This window comes from Anomalospiza imberbis, unplaced genomic scaffold (assembly GCF_031753505.1).
Source record: "Anomalospiza imberbis isolate Cuckoo-Finch-1a 21T00152 unplaced genomic scaffold, ASM3175350v1 scaffold_756, whole genome shotgun sequence".
Lineage (NCBI taxonomy): Eukaryota > Metazoa > Chordata > Aves > Passeriformes > Viduidae > Anomalospiza > Anomalospiza imberbis.
This window is the reverse complement of record NW_027100373.1, coordinates 30,959-53,000: the sequence shown is the minus strand read 5'-3', so window position 1 is coordinate 53,000 and position 22,042 is coordinate 30,959. Positions and strand designations below refer to the sequence as shown.

At 52.5% G+C, this 22,042-nt stretch overlaps 1 protein-coding gene and 1 long non-coding RNA gene across 2 annotated transcripts; both read left to right on the top strand.

The window, feature by feature from the left end:
* Nucleotides 1-364: 364 nt before the first annotated feature.
* LOC137467685 (uncharacterized) lies at nucleotides 365-1,093 on the top strand. The gene is made up of 3 exons (XR_010995595.1): nucleotides 365-432; nucleotides 647-760; nucleotides 900-1,093. It is a non-coding gene; the product is annotated as an uncharacterized lncRNA (long non-coding RNA).
* Nucleotides 1,094-12,073: 10,980 nt separating this feature from the next.
* On the top strand, nucleotides 12,074-13,023 carry LOC137467690 (PHD finger protein 7-like). The gene is made up of 4 exons (XM_068179127.1): nucleotides 12,074-12,194; nucleotides 12,274-12,436; nucleotides 12,524-12,630; nucleotides 12,845-13,023. Exons 1-4 carry the CDS (start codon nucleotides 12,106-12,108, stop codon nucleotides 12,960-12,962), a joined length of 477 nt encoding a protein of 158 aa, XP_068035228.1. The 5' UTR covers nucleotides 12,074-12,105; the 3' UTR covers nucleotides 12,963-13,023.
* The last annotated feature ends 9,019 nt before the right edge of the window (nucleotides 13,024-22,042 follow it).

The window sequence follows — 22,042 nt, the reverse complement described above, 5'->3', positions numbered from 1 at the left end:
CCCCTCCTCCCCACTCCTGGTCGCCCCTGGGAGAAGATCCAACATTGCTCACTTTGCCCACCCATTTTCCCTCAGCACCTACTGCCCTGAGCACCGTCCAGAGCAGGACGTGGAGGCGACTGCAGAGCCGGGCACCGATTGCCCCATCTGCATGGAGCCTGTGGAAGATAGAAAGACCTTCAGAACCCTGGTGTGCCCAGCGTGCAAAAGGGCCTGGTTCCACAGGGACTGCATCCAGGTAGGAGCCATCCCCCTCAGCCCCGGGGCACAGCAGGTGCTCAGCAGCACCAGGGCCTTGCTCACCCTGCTTCTGTTTGCCCTGCAGGGACAGGCCATGCGCGCTGGTCTTTTATGCCTCCACTGCCCCCTGTGCAGGGACATTAAAGAATTTCTTGCACACATGTTCATCATGGGGATCCGAATTCCCTTCAGGTTGGTGTCCTTCTGCCTGGCTCACAGGACAGGAGGTGCAAGTGCTGTGTTTTTCCAGGCCCTGCCCCAGCAGTCCTGGCCCTGCCCTGTCCCGTGAGTCTGGGCTTCAGCTTCACGCGGGACCTGGAAAAGTGCTGGAGAAAGAGCGGGGACAACCTGTACCTCCATGAGGGCAAGACATCAGAAACTCATCAGCTTTTCCTTTCTCCATCAGAGAGCCAACGTGGGAGGACAACGATGCCTTCGCGGATCTAGGAGAGAGGCACAGCAGGTGCAATGCCAGGGATTGCCTTTACCCGGGAGGCAGGGAGGAGGCAGAGGAAGAGGGGTAAGTTGGGGAGCTGCACCTGAGGCTCTGCAGGGTACATGTGTCACTTCAAGGGCTCAAAGGGGAAAGAAGCAGAAGAACTTGTCTGGACAATCCTGTGCTGTGGACACGTTGTCCATGAGCCCCTTTGCCTCCCCAGGCCCTGGGAACTGCTGCTGTGCTCCTCCTGCGCTGCTGAGGGCACCCACAGGCTCTGCTCTGGCCTGAGAAACCGCATAGAGAGCTGGGAGTGTGACAGCTGTGCTGGTCTCGGAACGGGTATGAGGCAAAGCAGCCGGTGCCCCTGGGCTGGGGACAGTGCCCAGGCTGGGCTTGGCAGAGCCCCTCTGCTCCTGAAGGGCTGGGGGTTCTGCTCTGGCCTGGCTTGCCTCGCGCCTGGGTGGTCTTTGACATTCCTGCTTGGCCTTACAGCTTTCAGGCATGAGTCAGAGCTCAGGGGCCCCAGCAGGAGAAGACGGTCAGGACTGGAGCCTGCTCATGGCTCCTCAGAATCTGAGGCCATCAGCCCCAGCTCCCGCACCCCGGTGCCATCGGGGCTGGATCCCCGGTCTTCACCTGCAGAGACCAGCGGCCGCAGAAGCCACCGACACACAGCATGGCAGCAGTCTCTGACGTCTTCCTCACTGGACACCAGCAGCCTCAGCACATCAAGTTCAACGTACAGCAGCTCCCCTGACTCTGAGGACAGGGTCCATTCCAGACGTGCAGGGCCCGGCCGAGGCCGAACCCGCTCTCGCCAGCAAGGTCGGGCCCCAGATGGACCCGTCCGATCGAGGAGTCGCCGTGACAGAAGCAACAGGAAAATGACAAAGACTGAGAGGCCCAGGCGAAGGGAGACACCTTCACGGGCATCCCCCAGACACAGCCGCACCCGCCAGCAAGGTCAGGCCCTAAGTCCACCTGTCTGCTCCAGGAGTCGCCGTGACAGGAGCAGCAGGACAACCACAAGGACTGAGAGGCCCAGGCAAAGGCAGACATCGTCACAGGCATCCCCCAGACGCAGCCGCACCCGCCAGCAAGGTCAGGCCCTAAGTCCACCTGCCCGGCCCAGGAGTCGCCGGGACAGGAGCCACAGGACAACATCAAGCGCTGAGAGGCCCAGGCAAAGGGAGACTTCGTCAGGGACATCCCCCAGATGCAGCCGCTCCCACCAGCAAGGTCAGGCCCAGAGTCCACCTGGCCGCTCCAGGAGTCGCCGTGACAGGAGCAGCAGGACAAGACCAAGGACTGAGAGGCCCAGGCAAAGGGAGACTTCCTCAGGGACATCCCCCAGATGCAGCCGCTCCCGCCTGCAGCGCCGGGCCTCGAATCAACCTGTCCGGTCCAGGAGTCGCCAGGACAGGAGCAGGAGGACAGCAGCAAGGGCTGAGAGGCCCAGGCACAGGGGGACACCGTCAGGGATGTCCCACAGCAGCAGCCGCTCCCGCCAGCGGCGTCGGGCCTCAACTGGGGCCTCCAACAGCAGCACGTAGTGTCATCTTTTCTTTCTAGTCCATCCGCTCGCTGCCGGAAGTGAAGGTGAGATCGGTCAGCACAGGGTCCTTGAGATTTGCAGGTCTGTGAGAAAACCATATTAGCTCTTGGCTTTTCGACTGGCAGGAAAGTAGTCTTATGCTAAATACCTTGATTTCTGTCTTACCATGTTTTAAGTGAAAAGTCACTTAAGTGATGTGGCTAATTAAAAAGGACTCTTGTTCTTGCCTTTAGACTCCAACCTCAGGTGTTTCCCCACTGCTTACTCTTGAAAGTGAGCCACTCCTTGATGGGCTTGTGCAAGAGGCCATCTGAAGCCCCCACATTTGCCTACCGATTGCCACGAGGAGAAGCCCCTTCCCCCACTTCAGTTCCGGCTTGCAGAGAGCAGCAGTGCAGGTGCAGCTGCTGTACCATTACGTTAGCTGTTCTGAACAAGGCCTGGCGAGGACTTGGCAAGGACCTGGCAAGGACCCAGCACGGGACAGCCTGACGCGCGACCTGCTACAAATCTCCGTTCTTACGCCAAATGACCTTTTGGGGTGACTCCCGTGGTCCTTCATTGAAGACCCCTCATCTGCCTCATTACCACCGTGACAGACAAAGATTGAGGACCCTCCTCCCAAGGACTGAGACTGAGACCCCTACTACAGGGAGGGGGCAAAACGGTGGTCTGACCACTAACGACATGACCTGTTTCCCTTCAGTAATTCCAGTGGACTTATTCTCCATTGTGTTTGCCTTGCTTTGGTGGTTTCGGTGGACTCGCCTGATCCCCCGCAGCAATCACAAGGGCCTCTCATTGTCCTGCATGCTCCCCCCTCTTTCCTCTGTGGACTATAACTGGACCCCTGAGTTGACCAGAACTTCGAAGACTTCCCCGACACGACAAGACGGATCCCCATCGTCCGGACCACTGAGGATCTCGCCTGTGCTTGTAGCTATTCCCATCCCCCTCTTCTCTCTCTCTCTCTCTCTCTCTCTCTCTCTCTCTTCTTTGACCTTCTTTCAGATCCCCACTATCCCATTTACTGTTTTGGCCCTTAATAAAGGTGCATTTGTTGTGATTAACTGATAGTCCCTTGTTGTTTGCCTTTTTGCACTTTTGGGATTGGTGAAAAGAGCCATCACGACACCCCGCAACAAGCGGATCGTGACAGCTTGGACAGGGTATGGTTAGGGAAACATTCAGAGCAAGGTGGCTCTTAGGGAAGCTGTCTTGGAAAAGGACGTGTGCTGTGTTGCTATCCTTGAACAATCTAATTTCAGTAAAGCCAAAAGGAAGAAGAGAGAAGAGAGTGACACACAACCTCAAGCGCCTGAAGAAATCGATTACTCTATTGCTGCTGATTTAAAAGACTTGCTTGGACCTTGAAAGAACAAACCAGAAAAGACTGTGGAAATACCCTGGGACAAAGAGGATGCGCAGGACTCTGCCCCAGATGACCATTTGGGACCTTTGCCTGAGAGCGACGCAGCTCAGGAGTCGAGTGCTTTCAAGTTTCCCTTCTTTGGAGACACAGAGGGGTTGGGCATCAAAGGAGGTAACAGCAGAACCCTTCTAAGAGTGCCATTTCTAAGGAAGAGCTTCTGGCAGGCACTGTAGAGCAATAGGGTGTAAAGAAGGTCAGGATGCGGGGGATTTTCAGCAGCAGAAGTCAGTAAGTAGGCAGAAGCATTTTGATCTTCATTTCTGCTTGCCAAGGCTGTGGTGGATTAACGAGAGGTAGCTCGTGCTTGCATCTCAGGCGTTCTGAAAGGCATGCTTTGAGAAGGCATTGGGGTTTTTGCTGAGTGGTGAGAAAGCTTGTTGTCATGCCCTGAATTTCTCAAGCAGGGAGAAAGGGGATACACCAGTCATATCAAGTTTCATAGAACCCAACACGATTTTCAAGGAAATGTGTGTTAATGTAGAGGGAGGAGCAAAATCCGGGAGTTGACCCCAAGATCCATGGACATTCTCTTTGTTACTGAATTCTATTCTTGGACCTTTAGGAAAAGGAAAGTGAATGACACGTGATCATTGGGGTGTTCTAACCGTAGATAAAATGAGGCCTTATGAAAAGAAGATGAAACAACATTAAATGGAGTCACAGTCCTGAAGGAGAGAAGAGAAGCCGTGTGAAGTTATCCGAAATATTAAAAAAACCCCAATGCCACAAGACAAAGCAACGAGCCTCCCACACTTGTGCTGAATTCAGAAGGTATTCAGTGACTTCTGAACGCAATGATAAATGTTTAAGAATACAGAAGCGATCCCTAGAACAAACCGGAAAATCCTGGAGCAGAGATGTAGCTCAGGAAATCAGGCAGGAGCAGATTCTGTCCTTCCTAAATCTCTCTTCTCCACTGTAGGTATTTGTCTTGAAAGGAGGAATTTTTCCTGACAAGTGGAGGAATAATCTGGTTTTGCCTTCGTTTCTATTTTTGGTGCAGTTATTGCAGAGTCTTGCGGACTTGGAACCATCAAGTCGGCAAAAGTCGCATGGCAAGAGGATTCATGTTTCCAAGACAGCAGTTCTGAGGGTGATGGTGAGCCTGAGATGTGAGAAATTGAAAAGGACCAAGAAATGCAAGTTCCCTTTCTATTTGTTGTCTACTTGGCTGTAGTAGTTGGATGCTGTGGGAATGTTAAGAGCAGCACTCGGGAAATGGGAAGCTGACATTGCACACCTCTGAGCAATGAAAGTCATCTTGGAAAACCATTTGGGCTGCCCAGAGTCAAAATTGCCAGCAGCCCATTTGATGTGAAGTTGAATATGAGAAGAGAGACGTTGAGCACAAGAAATTAACTTGGTCCTTTTGGCTTGACCAACTCCAAACTGAGTTTGGCCAAAAGCCAAAGACACAGTCAGTTTTTTTTCAAGAAGTGGTTTGGGGTTTTTTTTATAGAAGGCTCTCTTTGGTTACTAGGGAATAAAGCTTTTCAACGGTCACCATTTCTCTGAAGCGCTACAGTTTTAACTTGTGTTCATGGAATTTGATAGTACAATTTAGGATGCTAAAATCCCTTTGTACTTGTCTAGGTTTCTTTCTTTACCACGCACAGAAAGGGCTAGAGTTTTCTTCTTCTCCAAAGATGATGAACGCCTGAGAGGTACGACGGAAGTTCTTCACCCCCTTCTGTATTTTTTTTTAACTGTTCCTGGAATTCCGTGAGGAGGAAAAAATGCTGCCTGCTTATGAATGTTTTCTAGTCAAAATTTGGCATCCTTACTTGCGGTCAAAGTTGTGGTAGAATCCCGTGAGAAAGTCCTGGTAAAATAAAGGCCAAGCAGATTTCTGGCTTTCTTTTCTTTCAGATAATTGCCTAATAGGAATCTGGACTTTTAGAGCTTACCAAAACATTAGCCACTTGACAGTTTACCTAGATAGTTTGGATCCTTTCAGGTATTTATATCATCTTTCACTTTTTCCTGCCTTTCTGGTGTTACCATTAGGAATGTTGAGTGTTCTTGTCAGCCACATATGTCCCTGTGCTTCTTGGTCCTGATGAATCTGGGGTTTTCTCTCCCGAATCCAGTGAATTTTGAATTTAGAAACAAAGAAAACAACAACCAAAGGAAACCTACAGAGTCCCCCAAAGTTGCAAAGGCCAGCAAAAACAATTGCTTGTTACATGTTTTGTAGAACAGAGTCGTAAGACAGGCTGAAATGATGTGCCTTTCTCGAGACTGATTCGATAACGCTGCTGAAATGTATTGCTGTGTTCATTCAGTTAGTGCCCAGCAATCTTCCAGCCCGTCTGATTTACAGGGTGTGTTACGATGGAGAGCTCAGTCCTTCGCAGGCCTCAGTTCTGGGGGAAGAGGTGCGATCTTGGTGCTGAGCTTCTAATGAAACAGCTGCTATTTCACTGCAATTTCGATTGCAGCATGCTGAGGAAAACTGCTGCTGCCTTTCATGGTTCTTCGTACACCAGGCTGCAGTAGGGAACATTTCTGTTGGAGCCAACGTCTGGTGGGGGGCAAGAGAACAGGGAGGATGTGAAGAATTGACTTCTGGAGAACACGATTACTGTGTTGTCCATGACTGTTAGAAGCAGCAGCACAATCAGAAGTGTTTAAGCCTATTAATTGGTTCTTTCTTTTGTGCAGAGGGCCCAAAGTTATTTTGCAGATCTGCAGAGCTCAGTGAAGAAAAAGAGGTCTGGGAAGACAGACGTAGATTATCGCTTGAGGTGAGTATGTAAGATCCGTTCCCGGGAACACTAGGTGAAAGCTGAGCATGGGGAGGGAATGCAGGTATGAAGGGGCATGCAGAATTAATTCAGGCCCTCGAGAAGAGCCTGCAACTTTGTAACTCCCCGGGAACAAAAGTGTTTTAGTGTGCCGGTGTGTATAACATCCTGTGGTGCTCTCCAGTCGGGTAAACCACGGCATTTTTGTCTGTTACAGGAACAGCTACTTAACTATATGTAAAGAATGTATTTAAGAGAAAGAGTGAATTTAGAGACTTCTCCTACTAGTGGATTCAGAACCTTCTCCCAAGAATTTGTTAGATTTTCATTATTTTCCGGAACGCCGAAGAAAGCATAAGGATACCAGATAGAAAGTCCAAGGAAACCAATAAACCTTTTACTGATTAGAAGCGCACCACTTCTGTTCCTTGAAGAAGTCGCCAAACAACGTCACTTTCAAAATCCCTTCAACGATCTAACAGGAAAAAATATTGGCAAACCCTGTTAGGCAGTGTTTCCCAGCTGGAGCTGATGGTCTTGGGTGCTGGGGAGCCACGGGAAGGCTCCAGTCCTGACTGTCCGGCCAGGCTGGGGCCATTGAGCTCTGGCTGATCCCTGGCGGCTGTAAGGGCAAGCAGGAATGTCAAAGGCCCCCCAGACCCAGGCCAGGCCGGACCAGAGCAGTGCCGCCAGCCCTCCAGGAGCGGACAGGCTCTGCCAAGCCCAACCTGGGCACTGCTCCCAGCCCAGGGACACGCGGCTGCTTTGCCCGAGAGCCGTGCCCAGAGCAGCAGAGCTGTCACACCCCAGCTGGTTCGGGTTGGTGTGAGGCCCTGGCAGTGCCCGTGGGTGTCCTGGTCAGCACAGGAGCTAATGCCAGGGCCGGGGGAAGCACAGGTCCAGGTCAGCCTCTGCACGGCGACACAGCATGCAGGCTGCAGGGGACAGAGCCAATGGCAGCGGGCACGAGCACCTCTGCGGGGCGCTTTGGCTGCAGCAGCATCGGCCCCAGGGGCTGCTCTCTCCCTGCCTGCCTGCCTCCCTGCCTGGCTGATGGGCAGGGCTGGAGGCCTTGGAGAGCAGGGGCCATTGCGGGCACGGGTGTCCCAAGAGCTGCCCCCCTGGCCCAGCTGGGCCCCACTTGGGGAGGAAGGAGGCTCCCAGCCACGGCATGGCTGAGCGGCTCCTGCCTCCCCCTGCCTCTGCTCTGGGCCCTGCGCCGCCTGCCGCAAGCGTTCCTGGGCCAGGCTGTGGGAGGTTGGCATTGCCCTCACCTGGCTCCCTGGCTCCAGGGCCCTCCTGCTTGCTGTAAGACATGGCAGCTCTCAGCGCTGAGCCCCTGTCCAGAAAGGCCACAGTCTCCTCCAGGTGCTGGTCCTCTCTCTCTGTGGGAGAAAGAGGAGTGTGGGGAGTTTGCCGAACAGGCCCAGAGCCACGAGGGCACTGCTCCCTGCTCAGCCCTGCGTGAGCCCTGCTCCTGTCCGCCTTCTGCTCCCGTCGTCGCCTGGAGGAAGACCGCAGTCTGCTCTGGTTGTTCCTCTGCTGATTCTGGGAAGGGAGAGGCAGGTGAGCCTGCAGCACAGGCCCAGATCCCGAGGTGTGGGGTGCCTCTGGTCCCTGGGCAGCAGCGACCCTGCCCTGCCTTCTCCTCCCGTTGTCAGGTCGCACTGACACACGGCCTGAGCCCAGCCTTGCCTTTTGGGGCCAAGGGAAGTCTCTGCTCCTGCCTCTGGCACAGGGCGCTCTGCTAGCGGGTCAGGGAAGGTGATAGCCCCAGAGAGAGGCGTGAGCAGTGGAGGAAAGCCAGCATCTCTCCAGTCTTCCAAAAGGGCACTAAGAAGGAGCCAGGAAACTGCAGGCCCATCAGCCTCAGCTCCGTCCCCAGAAAGGTGGCAGAATATCTCCTCTTGGATGTCATCTCTAAGCGTGTGGAATAACAGGAAGGGAAAACTGGATGGGCTTAGCAGCTGTTTTGCAGGGCAAACAACTGAGTTTGCAGAAGAAGAAATTAATAACATACGGGTTTATCCATGGCAAGGAAGCAAGCAAGGCCGTTAGCATGGAAACTGAAGAACACATCAGGGCTCCTTGTAGTTAGAGGATACGTGCCTTAGTCAGCAGTGTACGTGCCTTAAGAATTTGTGGTAAACTCTTGCCAGTGAATTATTGACGTTAAATGCTTTGTACCAATAAAATACAATAAGCTATTGCTTTGTCCATTGAATAGAAGGAGCTGTTTTGATGTAACTAGGGCCTTAGGATCACACTTTTTTAGGGGTATAAAACTTGAGAACAACTTGTAATAAAGAAGAAGCCATTGTTGTCACTGCACAGGTGTATGTGTATGTCTTGTGTCCATCTCTACAGCGACAGAAAACCATGCTTGGGCAATCCCATAGCCACCTCTGCTGCACTGACTGGCTGGGTTTGTGAAGGGAGAGCAGTGGCTGTTGTCAGCCGGGACTTCAGCAAGGCTTTGTCCCGGCCTCCCGTATCACGCTCATGGGGCAGCTCAGGGACAGTGGCGTAGAGAAGCGGGCAGTGGAGCTCCAAACTCAGATAGCTGCGAGCTCAGGGGGGCCGTGCTGGGGCCAGTCTTGTTTGCCTTATTCCCCAGTGACCTGGCAGAAGGGGCGGAGCGCTCCCTCAGCACGTTTGCTGATGGGACAGAAGCGAGAGCAGGGGCTGGTGAACCACACGGCTGTGCTGCTGCCTTTCTGTGAGACCTGGACAGGCTTGAGAGTTGAGCAGAGAGGGACCTAGTGAAGTTGCACAGGGGAAAGCCTCTAGAAGATCTTAAAGCTTTCTAATTACCAGGCAACAGAAGTTTTTTTAGTATAGAGGAGTGTATCGTGTCATCTTGTGATGTCCAGTCAGGGAATCCACTGCATCTCTTTATGTTACAGGAGCAGTTTCTTGTACGTATGTAAAGAAAGTCTTTGAGAAAAACACTGAATTCAGAACTCCCTCTATATTACGTTGGATTTTCATGATTTTCTGGAATGCCAGGCAAAGCGTAAGGATTCCAAAAGGAAAGCGAAAGCCAATGAAGAAATCTACTTTTAGAGGTCAGAAGCATTTCCTGTTTGTTCCTTGAAGAAGTTGCCAATGTTACTTTTGAAATCCTTTCAAAGAGCTAATAGGAAAAAGCATTGGCCCAAAGTGTTAGCCTGTGTTTCTGAAGAGGAATATGCTTTTTTTGTCAATTCAATATTTGTAGCAGGGTTTGTTTTTGTTGGTTTTTTTTTCTGTTTGTTTTTGTGGTTTTTTTTGTTTTTTGTTTTTTTTTTTGTGTGTGCTTTGAATGTGATTCTTTGCAGGACTTTGAATAATTTGATCATATACCCAATGCTGGGAACAAGCTTAGAAAGAAACTTGAAAGTAACCAAAAGGAGTCAATTTAATTAAAAAAAGTAAGCCTGTTTATTACCAAAGGAACAACTGGAAGCAAAAGCCTCCGGCTAGTCCGGAGACTGTTTCAACGACTAAGTACTTGTAACCTAGGGGTGTTTCCAGGGAAACCGGCTCCGAGGAAAGACCCGGGAGTTCAGCACCCCAGGCCTTTTAAAGTCTCTCTCTCGCCTCCTGCTTGGGGCGCTCAGGATCCGTGCTGTGATAGTTCTATTTCTCCCTTGCCCATTGCCTTATCAGTTGCTGCAGTCTTGGCCAATCATTGTGGAATTCTCTCCTCCCATTGCTTGGTCTCTCCACCAATCTTGATTTAAGTTGTGGTTGTGTTCTATGATGCAATACTCCTGAAAGTTTCTCTGCCCCTCCACAAAGATTGGCACCCCATCTCCTCCCCGGTTCCACTCCCCCTCTATACATCAGCAACAGTACTGGGTTTTAATACAACTAATCACAATTTGTTACTTGAATTAACAACATTTAACGTGTATTAACAACATTTACCTTTGTATCAACATTCCACCATTTTTAACTAGGTTCCTCAAAGGTTAATTTTTTGGTTGTTTGTTTGTTTGTCCATAACACCCAAGACAACATTTTACTGTGCCCTGCTGTCCAGTGCTGAACAGGGCTGAGACAGAGCAGGTAGCTCTGTGTCTGCGTGAAATTTTCAGGAGCAGCACCAGGAGCAGCAGCAGAGCAGTGCCCGATGGTTGCCTTGGGGCCTGGCATTTGAGCCTGCACTTGCTGCAGGAGTCCCTGCCTGGCTCCCGCCTGACCAAACCTTCGCACCCATCTCAGAACCTGGGTTCCCAAGGGGGCCGCCTCAAGTGGTTGCCAGGGACCCGAGGCCATGGTTGTCCAATTTTGGCTGCACGATGCTGATGTCAGCCTGGCCATTGTTGACCCGTGCGACCAAGGCTTCAAAAGGCAAGGCTGGGCTCAGCCGTGTGTCAGTGCGACCTGACAACGGGAGGAGAAGGCAGGGCAGGGTTGCTGCTGCCCAGGGACCAGAGGCACCCCACACCTCGGGATCTGGGCCTGTGCTGCAGGCTCACCTGCCTCTCCCTTCCCAGAATCAGCAGAGGAACAACCAGAGCAGACTGCGGTCTTCCTCCAGGAGACGACGGGAGCAGAAGGCGGACAGGAGCAGGGCTCACGCAGGGCTGAGCAGGGAGCAGTGCCCTCGTGGCTCTGGGCCTGTTCGGCAAACTCCCCACACTCCTCTTTCTCCCACAGAGAGAGAGGACCAGCACCTGGAGGAGACTGTGGCCTTTCTGGACAGGGACTCAGCGCTGAGAGCTGCCATGTCTTACAGCAAGCAGGAGGGCCCTGGAGCCAGGGAGCCAGGTGAGGGCAATGCCAACCTCCCACAGCCTGGCCCAGGAACGCTTGCGGCAGGCGGCGCAGGGCCCAGAGCAGAGGCAGGGGGGAGGCAGGAGCCGCTCAGCCATGCCGTGGCTGGGAGCCTCCTTCCTCCCCAAGTGGGGGCCCAGCTGGGCCAGGGGGCAACTCTTGGGGCACCCGTGCCCGCAATGGCCCCTGCTCTCCAAGGCCTCCAGCCCTGCCCATCAGCCAGGCAGGAAGGCAGGCAGGCAGGGAGAGAGCAGCCCTTGGGGCCGATGCTGCTGCAGCCAAAGCGCCCCGCAGAGGTGCTCGTGCCCGCTGCCATTGGCTCTGTCCCCTGCAGCCTGCATGCTGTGTCGCCGCGCAGAGGCTGACCCGGACATGTGCGGTGACAAACTGGAGAAGTATGGGCTCTGTGCCCACGTGTTCTGCCTGGTGAGTGGCTCTGGGTGCTCCTTCCACCATTGCAATGGGCAATTCCTGCCTCTCTCTCCTCATCTGCTCATCCCCTTTGCTGCAGTTCTTTGCCACTCTACTTTCTCGTCAGAAGAACGAGCGTGTTGGACTCATGGGATTTCTTCCTAGAGATATCCAAATTGCAGTCTGGCGGGCGGCACAAAAGGTGAGAGCCTGACAAGAGCAGGGAGATTTGTGCCAGGCGAGGTTTGCCAGAGCTGAGCCCAGACACTTGGAATGAAAGGCCTGCCCTTCTGGCCGCCTGTGGGACAAAGTCTGGCTCCCAGCAGCTGCACAGAGGCTCTGGCAGCGGAGTCTCCTCCACCAGTCCGGCTCTGTGGGCTGAGACCCAGCAGTGGCCACATGCTAGGGCCCTGCCCGGAGCCGTGGGGCTGCCAGGGGAGGCCCCGAGGCTGCTGCTGATGGGCTGCTTGGCTCTTTCCAGCGCTGCTGCGTCTGTGGCCAGAGCGGGGCAACCATCATGTGTTGCCAGGAGGACTGTGGCAGATGGTTCCACCTGCCCTGTGCCAAGGAGGGTGGCTGCGTCACACAGTATATTCCAGAGTACAGGTACCCCCTCCTCCCCACTCCTGGTCGCCCCTGGGAGAAGATCCAACATTGCTCACTTTGCCCACCCATTTTCCCTCAGCACCTACTGCCCTGAGCACCGTCCAGAGCAGGACGTGGAGGCGACTGCAGAGCCGGGCACCGATTGCCCCATCTGCATGGAGCCTGTGGAGGATAGAAAGACCTTCAGAACCCTGGTGTGCCCAGCGTGCAAAAGGGCCTGGTTCCACAGGGACTGCATCCAGGTAGGAGCCATCCCCCTCAGCCCCGGGGCACAGCAGGTGCTCAGCAGCACCAGGGCCTTGCTCACCCTGCTTCTGTTTGCCCTGCAGGGACAGGCCATGCGCGCTGGTCTTTTATGCCTCCACTGCCCCCTGTGCAGGGACATTAAAGAATTTCTTGCACACATGTTCATCATGGGGATCCGAATTCCCTTCAGGTTGGTGTCCTTCTGCCTGGCTCACAGGACAGGAGGTGCAAGTGCTGTGTTTTTCCAGGCCCTGCCCCAGCAGTCCTGGCCCTGCCCTGTCCCGTGAGTCTGGGCTTCAGCTTCACGCGGGACCTGGAAAAGTGCTGGAGAAAGAGCGGGGACAACCTGTACCTCCATGAGGGCAAGACATCAGAAACTCATCAGCTTTTCCTTTCTCCATCAGAGAGCCAACGTGGGAGGACAACGATGCCTTCGCGGATCTAGGAGAGAGGCACAGCAGGTGCAATGCCAGGGATTGCCTTTACCCGGGAGGCAGGGAGGAGGCAGAGGAAGAGGGGTAAGTTGGGGAGCTGCACCTGAGGCTCTGCAGGGTACATGTGTCACTTCAAGGGCTCAAAGGGGAAAGAAACAGAAGAACTTGTCTGGACAATCCTGTGCTGTGGACACGTTGTCCATGAGCCCCTTTGCCTCCCCAGGCCCTGGGAACTGCTGCTGTGCTCCTCCTGCGCTGCCGAGGGCACCCACAGGCTCTGCTCTGGCCTGAGAAACCGCATACAGAGCTGGAGTGTGACAGCTGTGCTGGTCTCGGAACGGGTATGAGGCAAAGCAGCCGGTGCCCCTGGGCTGGGGACAGTGCCCAGGCTGGGCTTGGCAGAGCCCCTCTGCTCCTGAAGGGCTGGGGGGTTCTGCTCTGGCCTGGCTTGCCTCGCGCCTGGGTGGTCTTTGACATTCCTGCTTGGCCTTACAGCTTTCAGGCATGAGTCAGAGCTCAGGGGCCCCAGCAGGAGAAGACGGTCAGGACTGGAGCCTGCTCATGGCTCCTCAGAATCTGAGGCCATCAGCCCCAGCTCCCGCACCCCGGTGCCATCGGGGCTGGATTCCCGGTCTTCACCTGCAGAGACCAGCGGCCGCAGAAGCTACCGACACACAGCATGGCAGCAGTCTCTGACGTCTTCCTCACTGGACACCAGCAGCCTCAGCACATCAAGTTCAACGTACAGCAGCTCCCCTGACTCTGAGGACAGGGTCCATTCCAGACGTGCAGGGCCCGGCCGAGGCCGAACCCGCTCTCGCCAGCAAGGTCGGGCCCCAGATGGACCCGTCCGATCGAGGAGTCGCCGTGACAGAAGCAACAGGACAATGACAAAGACTGAGAGGCCCAGGCGAAGGGAGACACCTTCACGGGCATCCCCCAGACACAGCCGCACCCGCCAGCAAGGTCAGGCCCTAAGTCCACCTGTCTGCTCCAGGAGTCGCCGTGACAGGAGCAGCAGGACAACCACAAGGACTGAGAGGCCCAGGCAAAGGCAGACATCGTCACAGGCATCCCCCAGACGCAGCCGCACCCGCCAGCAAGGTCAGGCCCTAAGTCCACCTGCCCGGCCCAGGAGTCGCCGGGACAGGAGCCACAGGACAACATCAAGCGCTGAGAGGCCCAGGCAAAGGGAGACTTCGTCAGGGGACATCCCCCAGATGCAGCCGCTCCCACCAGCAAGGTCAGGCCCAGAGTCCACCTGGCCGCTCCAGGAGTCGCCGTGACAGGAGCAGCAGGACAAGACCAAGGACTGAGAGGCCCAGGCAAAGGGAGACTTCCTCATGGACATCCCCCAGATGCAGCCGCTCCCGCCTGCAGCGCCGGGCCTCGAATCAACCTGTCCGGTCCAGGAGTCGCCAGGACAGGAGCAGGAGGACAGCAGCAAGGGCTGAGAGGCCCAGGCACAGGGGGACACCGTCAGGGATGTCCCACAGCAGCAGCCGCTCCCGCCAGCGGCGTCGGGCCTCAACTGGGGCCTCCAACAGCAGCACGTAGTGTCATCTTTTCTTTCTAGTCCATCCGCTCGCTGCCGGAAGTGAAGGTGAGATCGGTCAGCACAGGGTCCTTGAGATTTGCAGGTCTGTGAGAAAACCATATTAGCTCTTGGCTTTTCGACTGGCAGGAAAGTAGTCTTATGCTAAATACCTTGATTTCTGTCTTACCATGTTTTAAGTGAAAAGTCACTTAAATGATGTGGCTAATTAAAAAGGACTCTTGTTCTTGCCTTTAGACTCCAACCTCAGGTGTTTCCCCACTGCTTACTCTTGAAAGTGAGCCACTCCTTGATGGGCTTGTGCAAGAGGCCATCTGAAGCCCCCACATTTGCCTACCGATTGCCACGAGGAGAAGCCCCTTCCCCCACTTCAGTTCCGGCTTGCAGAGAGCAGCAGTGCAGGTGCAGCTGCTGTACCTTTACGTTAGCTGTTCTGAACAAGGCCTGGCGAGGACTTGGCAAGGACCTGGCATGGACCCAGCATGGGACAGCCTGACGCGCGACCTGCTACAAATCTCCATTCTTACGCCAAATGACCTTTTGGGGTGACTCCCGTGGTCCTTCATTGAAGACCCCTCATCTGCCTCATTACCACCGTGACAGACAAAGATTGAGGACCCTCCTCCCAAGGACTGAGACTGAGACCCCTACTACAGGCAGGGGGCAAAACGGTGGTCTGACCACTAACGACATGACCTGTTTCCCTTCAGTAATTCCAATGGACTTATTCTCCATTGTGTTCGCCTTGCTTTGGTGGTTTCGGTGGACTCGCCTGTTCCCCCGCAGCAATCACAAGGGCCTCTCATTGTCCTGCATGCTCCCCCCTCTTTCCTCTGTGGACTATAACTGGACCCCTGAGTTGACCAGAACTTCGAAGACTTCCCCGACACGACAAGACGGATCCCCATCGTCCGGACCACTGAGGATCTCGCCTGTGCTTGTAGCTATTCCCATCCCCCTCTTCTCTCTCTCTCTCTCTCTCTCTCTCTCTCTATTCTTTGACCTTCTTTCAGATCCCCACTATCCCATTTACTGTTTTGGCCCTTAATAAAGATGCATTTGTTGTGATTAACTGATAGTCCCTTGTTGTTTGCCTTTTTGCACTTTTGGGATTGGTGAAAAGAGCCATCACGACACCCCGCAACAAGCGGATCGTGACAGCTTGGGTATGGTTAGGGAAACATTCAGAGCAAGGTGGCTCTTAGGGAAGCTGTCTTGGAAAAGGACGTGTGCTGTGTTGCTATCCTTGAACAATCTCATTTCAGTAAAGCCAAAAGGAAGAAGAGAGAAGAGAGTGACACACAACCTCAAGCGCCTGAAGAAATCGATTACTCTATTGCTGCTGATTTAAAAGACTTGCTTGGACCTTGAAAGAACAAACCAGAAAAGACTGTGGAAATACCCTGGGACAAAGAGGATGCGCAGGACTCTGCCCCAGATGACCATTTGGGACCTTTGCCTGAGAGCGACGCAGCTCAGGAGTCGAGTGCTTTCAAGTTTCCCTTCTTTGGAGACACAGAGGGGTTGGGCATCAAAGGAGGTAACAGCAGAACCCTTCTAAGAGTGCCATTTCTAAGGAAGAGCTTCTGGCAGGCACTGTAGAGCAATAGGGTGTAAAGAAGGTCAGGATGCGGGGGATTTTCAGCAGCAGAAGTCAGTAAGTAGGCAGAAGCATTTTGATCTTCATTTCTGCTTGCCAAGGCTGTGGTGGATTAATGAGAGGTAGCTCGTGCTTGCATCTCAGGCGTTCTGAAAGGCATGCTTTGAGAAGGCATTGGGGTTTTTGCTGAGTGGTGAGAAAGCTTGTTGTCATGCCCTGAATTTCTCAAGCAGGGAGAAAGGGGATACACCAGTCATATCAAGTTTCATAGAACCCAACACGATTTTCAAGGAAATGTGTGTTAATGTAGAGGGAGGAGCAAAATCCGGGAGTTGACCCCAAGATCCATGGACATTCTCTTTGTTACTGAATTCTATTCTTGGACCTTTAGGAAAAGGAAAGTGAATGACACGTGATCATTGGGGTGTTCTAACCGTAGATAAAATGAGGCCTTATGAAAAGAAGATGAAACAACATTAAATGGAGTCACAGTCCTGAAGGAGAGAAGAGAAGCCGTGTGAAGTTATCCAAAATATTAAAAAAAACCCAATGCCACAAGACAAAGCAACGAGCCTCCCACACTTGTGCTGAATTCAGAAGGTATTCAGTGTCTTCTGAACGCAATGATAAATGTTTAAGAATACAGAAGCGATCCCTAGAACAAACCGGAAAATCCTGGAGCAGAGATGTAGCTCAGGAAATCAGGCAGGAGCAGATTCTGTCCTTCCTAAATCTCTCTTCTCCACTGTAGGTATTTGTCTTGAAAGGAGGAATTTTTCCTGACAAGTGGAGGAATAATCTGGTTTTGCCTTCGTTTCTATTTTTGGTGCAGTTATTGCAGAGTCTTGCGGACTTGGAACCATCAAGTCGGCAAAAGTCGCATGGCAAGAGGATTCATGTTTCCAAGACAGCAGTTCTGAGGGTGATGGTGAGCCTGAGATGTGAGAAATTGAAAAGGACCAAGAAATGCAAGTTCCCTTTCTATTTGTTGTCTACTTGGCTGTAGTAGTTGGATGCTGTGGGAATGTTAAGAGCAGCACTCGGGAAATGGGAAGCTGACATTGCACACCTCTGAGCAATGAAAGTCATCTTGGAAAACCATTTGGGCTGCCCAGAGTCAAAATTGCCAGCAGCCCATTTGATGTGAAGTTGAATATGAGAAGAGAGACGTTGAGCACAAGAAATTAACTTGGTCCTTTTGGCTTGACCAACTCCAAACTGAGTTTGGCCAAAAGCCAAAGACACAGTCAGATTTTTTTCAAGAAGTGGTTTGGGGTTTTTTTTATAGAAGGCTCTCTTTGGTTACTAGGGAATAAAGCTTTTCAACGGTCACCATTTCTCTGAAGCGCTACAGTTTTAACTTGTGTTCATGGAATTTGATAGTACAATTTAGGATGCTAAAATCCCTTTGTACTTGTCTAGCTTTCTTTCTTTACCATGCACAGAAAGGGCTAGAGTTTTCTTCTTCTCCAAAGATGATGAACGCCTGAGAGGTACGACGGAAGTTCTTCACCCCCTTCTGTATTTTTTTTAACTGTTCCTGGAATTCCGTGAGGAGGAAAAAATGCTGCCTGCTTATGAATGTTTTCTAGTCAAAATTTGGCATTCTTACTTGCGGCCAAAGTTGTGGTAGAATCCCGTGAGAAAGTCCTGGTAAAATAAAGGCCAAGCAGATTTCTGGCTTTCTTTTCTTTCAGATAATTGCCTAATAGGAATCTGGACTTTTAGAGCTTACCAAAACATTAGCCACTTGACAGTTTACCTAGATAGTTTGGATCCTTTCAGGTATTTATATCATCTTTCACTTTTTCCTGCCTTTCTGGTGTTACCATTAGGAATGTTGAGTGTTCTTGTCAGCCACATATGTCCCTGTGCTTCTTGGTCCTGATGAATCTGGGGTTTTCTCTCCCGAATCCAGTGAATTTTGAATTTAGAAACAAAGAAAACAACAACCAAAGGAAACCTACAGAGTCCCCCAAAGTTGCAAAGGCCAGCAAAACAATTGCTTGTTACATGTTTTGTAGAACAGAGTCGTAAGACAGGCTGAAATGATGTGCCTTTCTCGAGACTGATTCGATAACGCTGCTGAAATGTATTGCTGTGTTCATTCAGTTAGTGCCCAGCAATCTTCCAGCCCGTCTGATTTACAGGGTGTGTTACGATGGAGAGCTCAGTCCTTCGCAGGCCTCAGTTCTGGGGGAAGAGGTGCGGTCTTGGTGCTGAGCTTCTAATGAAACAGCTGCTATTTCACTGCAATTTCGATTGCAGCATGCTGAGGAAAACTGCTGCTGCCTTTCATGGTTCTTCGTACACCAGGCTGCAGTAGGGAACATTTCTGTTGGAGCCAACGTCTGGTGGGGGGCAAGAGAACAGGGAGGATGTGAAGAATTGACTTCTGGAGAACACGATTACTGTGTTGTCCATGACTGTTAGAAGCAGCAGCACAATCAGAAGTGTTTAAGCCTATTAATTGGTTCTTTCTTTTGTGCAGAGGGCCCAAAGTTATTTTGCAGATCTGCAGAGCTCAGTGAAGAAAAAGAGGTCTGGGAAGACAGACGTAGATTATCGCTTGAGGTGAGTATGTAAGATCCGTTCCCGGGAACACTAGGTGAAAGCTGAGCATGGGGAGGGAATGCAGGTATGAAGGGGCATGCAGAATTAATTCAGGCCCTCGAGAAGAGCCTGCAACTTTGTAACTCCCCGGGAACAAAAGTGTTTTAGTGTGCCGGTGTGTATAACATCCTGTGGTGCTCTCCAGTCGGGTAAACCACGGCATTTTTGTCTGTTACAGGAACAGCTACTTAACTATATGTAAAGAATGTATTTAAGAGAAAGAGTGAATTTAGAGACTTCTCCTACTAGTGGATTCAGAACCTTCTCCCAAGAATTTGTTAGATTTTCATTATTTTCCGGAACGCCGAAGAAAGCATAAGGATACCAGATAGAAAGTCCAAGGAAACCAATAAACCTTTTACTGATTAGAAGCGCACCACTTCTGTTCCTTGAAGAAGTCGCCAAACAACGTCACTTTCAAAATCCCTTCAACGATCTAACAGGAAAAAATATTGGCAAACCCTGTTAGGCAGTGTTTCCCAGCTGGAGCTGATGGTCTTGGGTGCTGGGGAGCCACGGGAAGGCTCCAGTCCTGACTGTCCGGCCAGGCTGGGGCCATTGAGCTCTGGCTGATCCCTGGCGGCTGTAAGGGCAAGCAGGAATGTCAAAGGCCCCCCAGACCCAGGCCAGGCCGGACCAGAGCAGTGCCGCCAGCCCTCCAGGAGCGGACAGGCTCTGCCAAGCCCGACCTGGGCACTGCTCCCAGCCCAGGGACACGCGGCTGCTTTGCCCGAGAGCCGTGCCCAGAGCAGCAGAGCTGTCACACCCCAGCTGGTTCGGGTTGGTGTGAGGCCCTGGCAGTGCCCGTGGGTGTCCTGGGCAGCACAGGAGCTAATGCCAGGGCCTGGGGAAGCACAGGTCCAGGTCAGCCTCTGCACGGCGACACAGCATGCAGGCTGCAGGGGACAGAGCCAATGGCAGCGGGCACGAGCACCTCTGCGGGGCGCTTTGGCTGCAGCAGCATCGGCCCCAGGGGCTGCTCTCTCCCTGCCTGCCTGCCTCCCTGCCTGGCTGATGGGCAGGGCTGGAGGCCTTGGAGAGCAGGGGCCATTGCGGGCACGGGTGTCCCAAGAGCTGCCCCCTGGCCCAGCTGGGCCCCACTTGGGGAGGAAGGAGGCTCCCAGCCACGGCATGGCTGAGCGGCTCCTGCCTCCCCCTGCCTCTGCTCTGGGCCCTGCGCCGCCTGCCGCAAGCGTTCCTGGGCCAGGCTGTGGGAGGTTGGCATTGCCCTCACCTGGCTCCCTGGCTCCAGGGCCCTCCTGCTTGCTGTAAGACATGGCAGCTCTCAGCGCTGAGCCCCTGTCCAGAAAGGCCACAGTCTCCTCCAGGTGCTGGTCCTCTCTCTCTGTGGGAGAAAGAGGAGTGTGGGGAGTTTGCCGAACAGGCCCAGAGCCACGAGGGCACTGCTCCCTGCTCAGCCCTGCGTGAGCCCTGCTCCTGTCCGCCTTCTGCTCCCGTCGTCGCCTGGAGGAAGACCGCAGTCTGCTCTGGTTGTTCCTCTGCTGATTCTGGGAAGGGAGAGGCAGGTGAGCCTGCAGCACAGGCCCAGATCCCGAGGTGTGGGGTGCCTCTGGTCCCTGGGCAGCAGCGACCCTGCCCTGCCTTCTCCTCCCGTTGTCAGGTCGCACTGACACACGGCCTGAGCCCAGCCTTGCCTTTTGGGGCCAAGGGAAGTCTCTGCTCCTGCCTCTGGCACAGGGCGCTCTGCTAGCGGGTCAGGGAAGGTGATAGCCCCAGAGAGAGGCGTGAGCAGTGGAGGAAAGCCAGCATCTCTCCAGTCTTCCAAAAGGGCACTAAGAAGGAGCCAGGAAACTGCAGGCCCATCAGCCTCAGCTCCGTCCCCAGAAAGGTGGCAGAATATCTCCTCTTGGATGTCATCTCTAAGCGTGTGGAATAACAGGAAGGGAAAACTGGATGGGCTTAGCAGCTGTTTTGCAGGGCAAACAACTGAGTTTGCAGAAGAAGAAATTAATAACATACGGGTTTATCCATGGCAAGGAAGCAAGCAAGGCTGTTAGCATGGAAACTGAAGAACACATCAGGGCTCCTTGTAGTTAGAGGATACGTGCCTTAGTCAGCAGTGTACGTGCCTTAAGAATTTGTGGTAAACTCTTGCCAGTGAATTATTGACGTTAAATGCTTTGTACCAATAAAATACAATAAGCTATTGCTTTGTCCATTGAATAGAAGGAGCTGTTTTGATGTAACTAGGGCCTTAGGATCACACTTTTTTAGGGGTATAAAACTTGAGAACAACTTGTAATAAAGAAGAAGCCATTGTTGTCACTGCACAGGTGTATGTGTATGTCTTGTGTCCATCTCTACAGCGACAGAAAACCATGCTTGGGCAATCCCATAGCCACCTCTGCTGCACTGACTGGCTGGGTTTGTGAAGGGAGAGCAGTGGCTGTTGTCAGCCGGGACTTCAGCAAGGCTTTGTCCCGGCCTCCCGTATCACGCTCATGGGGCAGCTCAGGGACAGTGGCGTAGAGAAGCGGGCAGTGGAGCTCCAAACTCAGATAGCTGCGAGCTCAGGGGGCCGTGCTGGGGCCAGTCTTGTTTGCCTTATTCCCCAGTGACCTGGCAGAAGGGGCGGAGCGCTCCCTCAGCACGTTTGCTGATGGGACAGAAGCGAGAGCAGGGGCTGGTGAACCACACGGCTGTGCTGCTGCCTTTCTGTGAGACCTGGACAGGCTTGAGAGTTGAGCAGAGAGGGACCTAGTGAAGTTGCACAGGGGAAAGCCTCTAGAAGATCTTAAAGCTTTCTAATTACCAGGCAACAGAAGTTTTTTTAGTATAGAGGAGTGTATCGTGTCATCTTGTGATGTCCAGTCAGGGAATCCACTGCATCTCTTTATGTTACAGGAGCAGTTTCTTGTACGTATGTAAAGAAAGTCTTTGAGAAAAACACTGAATTCAGAAACTCCCTCTATATTACGTTGGATTTTCATGATTTTCTGGAATGCCAGGCAAAGCGTAAGGATTCCAAAAGGAAAGCGAAAGCCAATGAAGAAATCTACTTTTAGAGGTCAGAAGCATTTCCTGTTTGTTCCTTGAAGAAGTTGCCAATGTTACTTTTGAAATCCTTTCAAAGAGCTAATAGGAAAAAGCATTGGCCCAAAGTGTTAGCCTGTGTTTCTGAAGAGGAATATGCTTTTTTTGTCAATTCAATATTTGTAGCAGAGTTTGTTTTTGTTGGTTTTTTTTTCTGTTTGTTTTTGTGGTTTTTTTTTGTTTTTTGTTTTTTTTTTGTGTGTGCTTTGAATGTGATTCTTTGCAGGACTTTGAATAATTTGATCATATACCCAATGCTGGGAACAAGCTTAGAAAGAAACTTGAAAGTAACCAAAAGGAGTCAATTTAATTAAAAAAAGTAAGCCTGTTTATTACCAAAGGAACA

Coding starts and splice junctions, on each gene's coding strand:
- LOC137467690 (XM_068179127.1), top strand. CDS start 12,106: ATGTGTTGCCAGGAGGACTGTGGCAGATGGTTCCACCTGCCCTGTGCC. Junction 12,195..12,273: donor CAGTATATTCCAGAGTACAG/GTACCCCCTCCT, acceptor ATTTTCCCTCAG/CACCTACTGCCCTGAGCACC. Junction 12,631..12,844: donor GGGATCCGAATTCCCTTCAG/GTTGGTGTCCTT, acceptor TTTCTCCATCAG/AGAGCCAACGTGGGAGGACA.